Raw genomic sequence first — 13053 nt, forward strand, 5'->3', positions numbered from 1 at the left:
GTGAGCTGTCAAGATAATTGAATTTATACAGTAATTCTTCTTCCCTCAGTAGAGATTTGCTTCTTCAAAACTTTCTCTAAGAAACTCTTCTGGAAGGAAAGAGGATTGAGAGGCTCACTGTCCCTGCACTGCACAGCTCAAGACTGAGGCATGGCAGAAATGCCTCCATAGTGGGGAATAGGACAGAGGCATCAGCTGCATACATGGGATTCACCCCATAGAGCAGGTGGATGTCTGCTGGGGAACACCTCTCCATTTGAACTCTGCCTCTTCTCACTCTCAAAGCATCCCACACCCTCACTACCCCATCTTTCTGACTCATTCATGCCTCCAACCTTTCCATATCTTCTTTCAGTCCTTCTGACCCTCCTTAACTTCCAGCTTCTGTTTGACTTTCCCCTTTTTTTTTTTCTTTCTTCTGCTTTACCTCATGTCCCTCAGTTTCCTTGTCAAGCCTTTATTTCCTTTTCAGTCTCCATCTTTGTTTCTTTTGTACCTTTTCCTACTGATCTTCTTAATGTGGACTCCTCCTGCTTAGTCACTGTCTTGCTGATAAATATCAGCCTATACCTAAACAGCTCTGCTTAGCTGAACACACAAGAGACATTGAGTTTAACATAGATAAGGCCAAACTAGCACAAGGGAACAAGCAAGCAATTTATTATCACAGTGACCCTGTACAGAAAGCACCTGGCCTGGAGTACCTCCATTCCCTGCCAAGCTCTGGACGAGACAGAATGCACCTGGGGGGCAGAGGTGCATGCACACAGCACAGCATCACACACCCAGATTGCTCACAAGACCTCAACCATAGCAGAAAAGCTTCATTAGCCACAGCTTGGCACCTGCGAGCAGGTTTGGATCTGCCTTGGCGCTCTGCTTCTCAAGTAGTGATGAAGCCCAGGAGGGAAGAGCAATACTCGATGCTCAACAGCAGCAGAATTGCTCAGCCAACGTGGCTCTGTGCCTGGCTGGGAGAACAGACTGACCAGCAGGACCAAGGAATAAATGTATTTTAAAGCAGACATAGCAAGAATATAAAAGCCACACAAGTTCCAGAAAATTCAGACTTTATCTTACTGTACAGTAACTAAAGGTAACATACCCATGTAGTTCCTTGCTAGCGGCTTCCCCACAATTACCCTCAACAAAATCCATGATTAGAACAGTTCAAACATTACCATTTACCCCATTGTATTTACATTTCCTTACATCTTTATTATCTATTTATTAACTTTCTTAATCTTTACTCTTGGACTTCTATTTGCTGATAGTTAGCACCCAAAAATTAATATTTAAAATGAATTCTGAAAGCATTAATGAAAAATACTGAGGCAGTATTTTTCTTATGACACAAAGCCAATATGTTTTTGTTAAATTCAAAATCTGCCTAATTCCCCTTCTCTGATAGGGGTTTTCAATTGAAATCTAATTAGCTGCAGTCTAATCAATTCATATTTCTTTGTCAAATAACTTTGGGTTTGGCACTGAAGCCAAAATCTCATGGCTGTGTCTTCTGAGCTGCAGCCTCTGGCTTGCTGCAAGCCTCTGTGCAGAGAGAAGCTTTTGCTGCCTGAGGACTTCAGCCATTTGTTCCTAGCATCTGTGAGCACTTGGGGCGACCAAGACAGAAGACAACTTGCTTGCTCCTCCCCGAATTCCTTCAGCCAAGTATGCTCATTTTTCCTGATTTTTTACTACAGATAAAACAAAGATGAAATCTGCTCCATTTACCATGGCACTGCACCATTTACCCAGGTGTCCCTCCAGCACACAAACCTATGGAGGTAGAGTATCCCATAGATCAATACCTCTGTACATTCTATAAGAACTACAGTTTGTGGGGAGATGATGGGAGGCAGATATACTCCTTAACCTTCCTCCTTGCTGTGTTTGGCACGAGAACAAGCTCTGGAAGGTCTGGGTTCCTCTGCACTAGCTATATAACTGTGGCTGCAGCGCAGATGTGAAGAAAGGTCGGTCTCATTCTCTTCTGTTGGAAGGGAATTAAAAAGCACATGCATTGCTAGAAGTCAAACCCTCCTTCTAAAGCATCTTCCCTACAGCAGGTAGCCCAGGAAAGCACCCAGTTGGGTTTTGCACAGTTTAGTGCCCATATGGCCCAGCTTGAACCAACCCCTCCTCCAAAACAAACAAAAAAAAAAAGCTGAGTTTAAGTCCTTTCATTACCTACTGCAGAAATTATGGGATAACATCACATAGGATGCGGCCAGACATTACACAGTGGGACCTTAAATTGCTCTGCAAATCGCAGTGCATTCAGCTAAGTAGTCCTGCTTATCACTGTTAAAGTTAGAGCTCATCACGCTGCATAAAGACAACTCTCTGCTGACATAAAAGTTGGAAGTTAGAAGCAAAAGGGGAAAAAAATGCCTTGCGAGTAAAATGAGGGCTGCAAAATTATCTTTTTTTTTTCCTCCCTTAAAAAAAAATGTTAATGAGGCTGTAACTCTGTTAGCAGAAAGACATCTCTTCAGGGAGTAATAAATTACTAATTATACAGCTCTGGAGCTACAATGCTTAGTAATCTTTAAAAAGGAACAACAACCTGCAACCCTTCTCCTTGGTACAGGACTTTATTTTATGTTAAGCGTCTCTACCAACAGAAGCTTGCTGAAAGCTTGCAGAGCCTGTGAGACTGCTGCCTGGCTGCCTGGGATCTGATTATTTCACACCCCTGAACACTCAGAATTCTCTCCAAACTGAGCACTAAGAGAAAACGTCAGTTTCTTAACAGTTTCGGAGACATGATATGAAAAGACATAAGCAGGTTTTCACACTGTGATAAGAAAGCCAGAGGGACCTGGCGGCTCAGATGACTGAAGACAAGTGATGGGGTCTCGCTTCTGAAAACAAGGACTCTGAGCACAGCCTCCTAGGTCTGTGTTTCATTGCTCAGATGAAAAATAAATGAAAAAAGAAAGGAAAAAAAAGCGTTTCTTGCTTGGTCCTGCAAGCTACTGGTTGTGCCCACTTTATTTACTTTAGTAAAACCGAGGATTTGTGCAGTAGGGAATCAGATTTTAGGGAGGTGAAGTATTAGCAGTAGTAATTGAGAGCTACACATAATGCAATGGGGTACCGTTGCCTCCTTGTTTTGATTCCTCTCTGCTGTGATTCATTTCGTTTTGATGACTCTTTTCATTTCAATATGTTGCACTTCTACAGATAGTTTTACTAGGGGAAAGCAAATGAAATAATTAGTATCATTAAGGAGGAAAAAGTGAGTGCATGTTGGTGGGGGAGGGCTGCAATTCTGATATTTCTGCCTCTGGTTAAGATGTTATTTATCCTGCTGCTCGCTGGTTTCCATCTTTCTCTGATCGCTGCTTGAAACACCTAATTGCTGTATTTATTACAGTTTTCCTTAACTTGCCACAATTTCATACAATCTTCCATTTGGCAGCGAAGATCAGCTAACAGAGATTTTCTGACTATTCGTTCTGTTTACACTGCTGCTAATTAGCATTTAATGATCTGAGATTTTAAAAGTCATAACTATGCAAATTCTGGCCAGGTCCCTGAAGGACCATTGTTAATTAAAAGCAAAGAGAAAACAGAAGATAGGCAATCCACCTCCCCATAATGCAAAATTAACATCTATCAGCATCTCAGGCACAGCAACATCTCAGCTTGGACAACTTTGTTTCCTGGGCCTGGGTGGGCATTTGAAGAAGGGGACCGATACCTCTTGTCCTTCAACCCCTTGCCTGGGCTGAAATGCCGTGGGATGAACTTGGAGTCCCAGAAGTGTAAAATCTTGGGTTCTGTAGTAAGGAGAGAGTCACTGCTCTCTACACATGCATAGCATGGTCAAGAAGAACGGTGAAAACTGCTCAAGAGAGTGGATTTTGTTTTGAGAAGCAGCATCACTGCAGGTCTATGAAAGAAGGATTTAGAAGAGGTAGAAATCTAAGACTATAGATAACCACTAGCAAGATAAAGTCCAAATAATGATAATCACACAGATTAATCAGATAACACAGAGCAATGCATTCCAGGTCCCCAGAATGGATGCTGCATAACTCATTTCTGAAGAAGCAGCTGGATAAGAGGCCAGCAAAGAATGTTATGCTCAATCTAAGGGGCTACCAGACAAGACCAAGATGGAATCTCAGCTGTACAGAGACACCAGAAAACCTCCTCCAAGGGCTGTAGAACTATGCAGAATTGAATGGATGCTCTGGAAAAGAAATTTTGATACCGCAATAGCTGTGCTGCCATACTGTGACTGAAACGAGAAAAAAACAAAAACAAAAAAACAAAAACAAACAAACAAACAAAAAACAAAAAAACAAAAACAAAAAACAACAACAAACAAAAAAAAAACCACAAAACAATCTTGGGAAGGTTTAGAAACTTCTGGGGCGATATTTCACCTATGATGTGTTTAGGAATTAACTGTCTTTTTTATCGTGCTATGCCACAGGTAATAGACAATTTCTAGAGGGTGGACAAAAAACTTGCAGCTCCTTGAGCATCCTGAGCAGAAGTGAAAGGAGAAGATGGAGGAATTTGGTAACAAACTACTGTCTGGGTCAGCAAGGTAGGATGAGTGACTTGCAAAGAACCTAGTGACCCCTAGAGAAGCAGAAACATTAACCAGCATTTCATTAGAAATTGATACATTTTTAGGAAATTGAGAGAGAGACCACAGTCTCTGTTAATTGAAAAACCATAGAAAAAAGTGGTGAAATTAGGAAAAAACCTCATCCTTGCAGAGCCTCCATCTCAAGAACAAAGCTAATGAAGGCACTAAAAGATGCAGAGAGGAGAAGTATCATCTGTACAGCAATGCCAGGGGCCGAGTAATAAAGAGAATAGGAATTGTTCATTTTATGAGCATAAGCAGACTAAATGGCATTAGAAAGGGCTGGTGGGAAGATCTGCATGAAAAGAATATTAAAGTCAATGCTTTTAACCTAGCTAGGAAGGCTCAAAAGGACAGAAAGGAAGGGGAAGTAGTGCTCTTTGTCAAAAAAAGACATTTTCAAGTACTGAATCAATGACAATTTTAAAATTAATAGTTAAAGTGCAGATTAATTTTATGTCATATCAAGAAGATAATTCCTCCTGGCTAGGGGAAATGGGCTGACAGAAACTTCATGGAATTCACCAAAGACACAGGTCCTGTACTTGGGATAGAAAGGTCCTCTGCCTCAGTGCTGCATAGTGGCTCTGCTGGTGAGGACCTGGGTAACAGCAGGTGACGCATCTCCCACAGTACAGTCCCTGAAGGAAGATGCTGCACCAAAAGGAGAAAAGCTAGTGGATGAGGAAAGGGATTATCCCTTTAGTTCTGCTTGCAGCTAATCACATAGAATGTCTTGGGTTAGAAGTAATCTTAAAAACCATCTAATTCTGAGCCCTTTGTTGCGGGAAAGGTTGCCAACTGCTAGATTAGGTTACCTAGAGCCCCATCCAACATGGCCTTGAATGCATTCAGGGATGGGGCATCTGCATCTTCTCTGGGCAACTTGAATCCAGAACAGCACATTCAACTTTGGACTCCCTGATAAAAGTGACAAATAGGATCAAGTTCAGGAGAGGATCACCAAGATGTCCATGGGCTGGACACAGTGGCCATCAGTCCAACAGAGAAACAGGGCTCAGGCTAGATATACAGATAGATAAGAAGTAGTGTAGAAGCACAGAGGGGTGGTTCAGCCTCCATCTCAAGGGTTTGAAGACCTGAGGATAACTCTGAACAACCTGACCTGTATTTGTTGTTTACCCTACAGCAAGAGATTGGACTACAGAACTCTCTGAGGTAACTCTATAAGGTACTTTCCATCCTGAATTATGCTCTGACCCTAAGAAAGTCACTAGGCATGTCCAGAGTACACTAGAAAACAGCTCTCCTGGTATTAGTCTGTAACTCATTAAAAAAACAAAAAAAAACAAAAAAAAACCCTTATCCATTCTGCTAGAGTTAGGTTTGGCCAATGTGCTGATCCTAAATCTCCTCACAGCCCCACAGCATTTACAGCAATGTGCAGTATAACTCAAACATTGCATTTAAGGAACAAAGATAGAGCAGTGGGTTTTTGTGTTTGTTTCATTGGTTGGTTTGGATTTCTTTAAATCTGGGACTACTTGATTACATGTCTTATGTACACACCAAGTAAGGCTATCAACACTACTAGATACACTTGGTGGATGAGAAAGGCCGTATGCATGAAGTTTACGACATGTGGAAAGGCTATGTATCAAACCAGACAGGATAAAAAACTGTAGTTATGAACTCTGAATGACAATCAAGTATTTAAAAAACAGAGTCAAGAAACTGAACTGGTTAAAAAAGGTAAAACAAAGTAAGCAAAAGCAGCGACACAGCAAAAGCAGGAGAGAGGAAGTTGGGATAAATGGATACTAAATTAGGGGATGACATTGTAGAAAATTTGTAAGAGAACGGAATGAACCCCAAATGGTACAACAAACATGAAAACATAGTTGTCATGGACTGTTTAAAAAGGCAGAAACCTCAATTAAAAAAAAGAACAAAACATTTTCTGGGGAAGGTCAGCTGGTACATTTGTACTACAGATGACAATGAGCTGTTTTCAACTGCAGCTGTGATCAAGTATTTGCAGTTTTATCTATCAAAGTAGGGATATTCTAAGATTCTAAGCAGGCCTGGACTACTTGTAACCAAGAGTTTAAAAAGAGATGGCCAGAAATGTCCTACACCAGCTCTGCTGATTTTTTATCAGTCTCAGAAAACTGGGAGAGCATCCAAGAGCCAGAGAAATTCTGATGTGCCAGTGCTTTGAAAAACACAGTGATGCCAGTAGGCTGACTGGACTGATGCTGATCATGGTACAGCAATGAAATCACCCATACGTGGCTTTGATAGATTACGGATTAAAAGTGGGTAATAAAATTAGCCATAATCAACACAGGTTTAAAGAAAAATAGACATCATCAAATTAATGCGCTATAATTTCTTATGTGATTACAAGTCTGGTTCACACAAGTAATTATGCTGATATGGCTGGAATGATATGAAATCATCATGACATACATTAGAGGGAAACAGGCTAAGTAATAAACCTCACATACAACAGTAAATGGGGACTTATTTGTGAGCAGTTGTACTGTAATACACAATTCTTGCCACGCTGTTCCTTATTTATTTATCACAACCTGGCAGAAATTTTTTTAAAAAACATTACTGATGGATTTTGCAGTTGAAGCTTATTTTTGAGAAAACAGAAAAGAAATGGATACGTCAGCAATACAGAACAGCGTGAGCTGCTTTGGAAATGCAAATAACGTGTATTGCAGTATGAACAAATGTAACATCACACATCTGGGAACAAAGTTTTCTGTCCCTTCTAATAGGAAGGGATTTTCTTTCTTCAGAAGAGGAGATGGTGGTGGTGGGGAAACCTACAATCGACACGACTTGGAGCACTGGAGAAAGGAACTGAATGAATTAACAGGAAGATGCTGCAATAGGATGGGTTGCCGCAATCCAACCCATGGCTGTAGGAACAGGGAAGTTTAAGGCTGGAATACATAAGCTGGATTATCACTGCACTGAAGTGACTACACAGTGTTGTGTGCCTTACTCTGCTGTCCATTGTCTATTGAACAAGCCTTCAACTCTTAACATTACAAAATACACAAGTCGTAGAATGGCCTGGGTTGAAAAGCACCTCAAATATCATCTAGTTTCAGCCCACTGCCATGGGCAGGGCTGCCAACCATGGGCAGTGTTGCCAACCACTAGACCAGGCTGCCCAGAGCCACATCCAGCCTGGCCTTGACTGCCTCCAGGGATGGGGTATGCCACTCCTCCCCAAAGGCAAGTATGGGATGGGATTGGATCACAGTTGACAAAATCTACAAGGAAAGCTGTTGTGTGATGATGGAGAAGAGGCAAAGATGGGACAGTATGTTAAAGATATACCAGCCTTTTCTCAGTTATTGAGCTAGTTAAAGAAAGACTTTGGATACATTCTACATGCAAACATGTAATCACAATAATTCCCCTGGCCATGCGGTGAAGATCTCTCCCCCTTAAACAACCTACGGTTTGTACAAGTATATTCCATACTAGAACATTTCAAGTGGATGCTACAGAAGAAGTCAGAGCCATTTCCTGCCTCTAATCACTAATTAAAGCACTTGGCTGCAAAGTACAAGAGAGGCCAAACAAGCACTCGCTGGTGGAGTTGACATCCCGAGGCCAGGCGAGACCTCTTTCCCACAGGAAAAAAGGATGCCTCTTTCCCACAGGGCCATTGGCATCATCTCCAACCACATGTAAACACAACTCCAATTCACAGAGTAGAGCAGGAAGGAGAAATTGCTCACTCTTCGTTGCTAGAGAAATGCCTGATTTAAAAAGCTGATGAGCACCAGCTTTGAAATAATTGACATCTCCTAAATTTACACATGCAGCAACACTGGCCTAAGTTTCCAGTGTCAGTGGTGTCCAGATGATCTGAGCTCTCAAAAAATAGTAATCTCAGCTTTAGGAATCTGCCCTTTAAGTTGCTTCAGAGCAAGCCCCCCAAAAGCACCCATCACTGGGAAAAAAAATGACGACAGACACAACCTAAACACAAATGCAGGGGAAGAGGGTCTCCCACCAAGACAGCTGGTGACGAGCACCGCCTGCGTGAAGTATCAGAGAACCTGCAACCTCCCATCAGCAGTGAGCAATGGGAACTGAAGTGTCTGCAAGCCAAGTGTGAGCCCCTGTTGCTTGCGTGCACAAGAGCATTCAACCCAAATTACCTCTCTAGGCTTTAGGAGCACTGTTTGGGGGGTTTTGTGCAGTTTTTTTTTCCTAATCCTTACTGATAAAACGTGTTGAGGGTTGTTGGGGGAGGGAGTGTGTGAGAGGGGAGAAAGTTCTGGTGATGTCAGCTCCTATTGCCATGGAAACTGAGCATTTTTAGTGACAATTGAGTCTTCCTCAAGCTGCTGGGTTGCGTGGGGGGCAGGGGCAAGCAGGGCAGGGGCACACAAGGGAATTCAGCTAACTAAAAATATTGCTTCTGGCTTTCCAAGGAAGTGAGGAGAAACTACATATAAATGCCTGAACACATGGCTTACATAACCAAAGCAACGTCTGGGGCAACAGCAGCAAATAATCATTATGCTCTTTGATAAGACACGCTGTCACACTGATAGCCAGTATGTCAGCCACTCAGGGCCACCCAACAAAAATGTCCTTCACCTGCACTAAGCTTTTCCAGGCTACAGTTCATCCTGCCAACCTTTGATTCTTTGCTTGGGGTGCTGTTTGAGTATAAAGTTGGAAAGGGAGAAAGGAAGAAGGAGTTGGGAAGTACAGTCTGTATTTCAAATCTGAGAGACACTCAAATGCTGTCTAGGCAGTGCATTACTTTTCATCATCTGGATGTTTTGTAGGGGGTTGAATTTATGACCTCTCTTGTAGACCATGAGAAATCGGGACCAAGGAAAGGTGGAGGCCTTTAGAAAAACACTGATGAGCTTATTTTCAGGATGTACCTCATCATCACAAAGAAAATACACAAGGCCCCATGCAGGAGGCTTTGAAGGCTAAGGCATAGTTTGGACCCAGAGCAAGCTAATCCAGGTGTGGGACCAATCAGGATGAAGCCTGGGGCTTAAATCTGAGGTTAAATAAAAGCCTATGTTCTTTACATAAGGGCAAATTTGAGCCTCTGCTTGGATTTGATTTAAGCAGTGCAGACAATTTTAATGAATTTCAAAGAATAATGCATTAATAACCGCAAGCTTTTATAACTCAAAATACATTATATAGTCATTAGTTCTATATAACTAAATGGAAAAATCTTTCTTTAGCAGATGAAGTCTTTTGAGATCAGATATTCTAATGAGATTACTATCATTTCAGCCTGACACCTTATAAGAACAGTTGTATAGAAATCAGGAAACAAATTTCTTTCAGTTCTGGACCTGAAATGAAAAAATCCTCCACAGTGATTATTTTATACCTAAGGAGTTGATTTTAAGTCTCCTTGGCAATGAAAGGAATTCAGATATGAGCTTCATTTCTAATACTGCTATCAGATGTGCAAAAGACTCCCTCTCTTCTCAAATTTCTCCCAGCAGTGATAGCAGAGGGAAAGGCATAAATGGGTATAAAGACAGAAATTTCTGATCTAGGTAGAAAGGATTTCACAGAATCACAGGATGGTTTGGGTTGGCAGGGACCTCTGGGTCCACCTGGCCCAACCTCTGCACCAGCAGGGAAGCCCAGAGCAGGGTGCTTAGGGCCATTGCCAGGTGGGTTTTAGAGATCTCCAAGGAGGAGACCCCACAGCCTCTGGGCAACCTGTGGCAGTGCTTCCATCATCTTCCCAGTAAGGAAATGTTTGAGCCTCCTATGGTGCAGTTTGTTTGTAAAAGACAGAACTGTTTTTCTTTTATTGTCTCAAAGTTTGCTTTCATGAGGCCTTTCTGATGATAAGACTCTGACAGGCAACTGCTAACTATCCAGGAGGGTGAATGGTGGGTGTTATCGTGCCATCCCTGCTTAGGACTGCAAAGATAAGCAGGAACAAGACAAGCAGTCTTTTCCAGGGGTGCTGCTGGGAGGAGCAGACCCCTGCAGAAGGTGGTAAATCTTGTGTCAGGCAACAGAGACCTCCAACCCTTGCTGGCTTATCTGTGGGGCAGGAATGTCAGAAAAGTTAGTTTTAAATCATTTTACAAAGAAGTGTTTGTTAAGAAGAAGAAAACCCCCCACTGAAATGGGGGATAAAAGGCCCTCACTAAACTGGGGATTTTGGAGAAAAACTCCCAAAGACACCTTTGACGGAGAATTCCCTGAGGGGAAAACTTTGTCGGAAGAACCCCGGGACCAGCTTGCTGCGGAGCTCCCTGGCTGTCTCCCATCCCCTGCGGTGATCAGACGAGTTCCTGAGATCCACGGACCTACTGTGTACCTCGCTGGACCCACGGTGGTGACAATCTCTTTCGCTCTCTGCAAAGACTCCTTGCTTACTTTTCCTATCGCCTACCTTCCCTTCCCCATCTCCCTAAAAACAGCTAGGACTTTAATAAACTGGTTGGACCAACATTTGAACCGTTGCTTCTTAATCTCACGCTGGGTATACACATATCAAAGAAACTTGCCTCCCTCCTACAAATTGGAGCGAGACATTGTTCCATGAAGGAAACAAGTGAAAGAGGTAAGCACAATTCGTTGTTTTCATCTAGCATTGTCCCACCATTTCTTCATCACACTGTGCTCACAGGGATGCCAGGCAGAGAAATACCCCCCAGTTCCCAAGCCTTTCCTTCAGTGTGATAGCTATCCTGCACCCACCTGGAATAAAGCCACCCCACAGTGCAGCACATCCCAGTGGAAGGGTACCATGGTCTTTAAAGTCTCCTTTCCAAACAGTTCCCATAACACAGGCCTGTTCTAAATCACATGCTAATCACAGCAGACTCAGCCACAAGAAAGGTTCCCATCTCGTGCATGTTGCACAAGTTCACAAAAAGCTGCAGCTTTCATCTGCCTATCCTCCTTTCACATACAAGCCAGATGAGGATCAGCCTTCACACTTTTACAACTGAACGGAGTTTGAAAATTCCAGCTCCCCCCAGAAGCAAACAATTATACACCCCTCCAGAGGAACGACTTCCAAATCTTTCTGTAGAACAACTGTGTCAGAAGCAAATGTAAAGGCAGCGCTGCTCTGCACCTCAGGGAAAAGCTTTGCAAAGCGAGCTTGAACTCACTGTTGTCTCCGTCAGCAGTGCACTTGCAGGTGACAGCAAATGCTGCTAATGCCTTGGGGAGAGGGAGAGGAAAGTCGGGGGGGTGGGGGAAGTTCTCTGAAAAGATTTTCACCACTTTTCTGTAAGAATATTAATATTACTGACTTCTTTTATGTGATTGAAAATGGACAAATTCCAGAAAAAAAAGCATGCCCACTGATAGCACAGAGGGACGCTTTGCTGTGATTTAATAACCAAATCCTGGTAGGTTTTCCACTTCACACATGCAGAGGGGAAATCAGGGCTTCTCCATAGCAACTTTGTTGTAAAAAACACTGAAATGTCAGCTTGTCCCAATAGTACCATGGTTGAGGCCAATGCAATACAAAGACAAAAGGACCAGAGTAAAAAAATAAATAAATACATAAATTTCTACCCTGAAACGCTGCTGTTGGAAACACAGAAGCTGGCTTAGCTCTGATAAAGGCTGTCCCTCCTCCACTAACAAAATCACTCCTGGGCTAGCTCTTCAGTTGGTACAACTTAACACCCTACTGAAGTTGTGAGATAGACAGCTACATGTGTGCCCCGGTGGCGCAGTGGTAGGAATGCCGCGTTGCAACACCAGAGGCCCTGGGTTCAAATCCTCCTGTGGTGCAAGTGGTAGAAGTGCCACCCTGCTACACCGGAGGCTCGAATCCTGGGGGGTTGGACTCGATGATCTCTAAGGTCCCTTCCAACCCGCATGCGACTATGATACTATGATGATGATATCAGCTAAGCTACCTTACCTACTGTTTCTTCCCCATTCAAGTTTTGCAAATTTACCATAGTAGGAGCAGAATGGAAATTTTTTTATCAGTTGCATCACAGCAAATCAAAAGTAGCATTCATTGGCTTTGCAAAGATTTACTTTCACCATTCCATCAGGATTTGAGGGGCTTAACCCAGCTTGGTGCGCTTAGGGAAAAACATGGGTGGTTGCCAATACTCTTCATTTACTTTCAGACCGGGAGCACTTTTCAGTTTCAGAAAACATTTCAACAAACAGAACAAAGAAGCACAAACTATTAACCTACCCAGCCATGACAATGAAGAAATCCAGGCGGTTCCAGGTATCTCCAAGGTAACACTTCTTGCCAAAGATCCCCAGGGCCACCATCTTTAACACCATTTCCATTGCAAAGAAGATGAAGATAAAATCATCAAATACCTGCCAAACAGAGAGCCAACAAAAATTGTGGCACACATTCTCAGCTTGAGACTTTTCAGTGCAGACAGTGACACAAACATGAATTTCAGTACTTCTGAAAATGATATGAAGACAAGGCTGGACAA

General features: G+C 42.7%; 1 protein-coding gene across 11 annotated transcripts in view; it reads right to left on the reverse strand.

Moving 5' to 3' along the window:
• Positions 1–13053, reverse strand: part of CACNA1I (calcium voltage-gated channel subunit alpha1 I) — a 153548-nt gene that overhangs the window by 69685 nt on the left and 70810 nt on the right. For all 11 annotated transcript variants that reach the window (XR_014934984.1, XM_085517463.1, XM_085517468.1 and 8 more), the window contains one exon: positions 12795–12928. Coding sequence is in view for 10 of the 11 variants with exons in the window: in XM_085517463.1 (XP_085373589.1) it covers positions 12795–12928 (134 nt within the window). In the remaining variant the exon portion in view is untranslated. The remainder of the gene's footprint in view (positions 1–12794; positions 12929–13053) is intronic.

Source organism: Coturnix japonica, chromosome 1 (assembly GCF_054131305.1).
Source record: "Coturnix japonica strain WE chromosome 1, WE-NBRP24, whole genome shotgun sequence".
In the NCBI taxonomy this organism is placed as follows: Eukaryota; Metazoa; Chordata; class Aves; order Galliformes; family Phasianidae; genus Coturnix; species Coturnix japonica.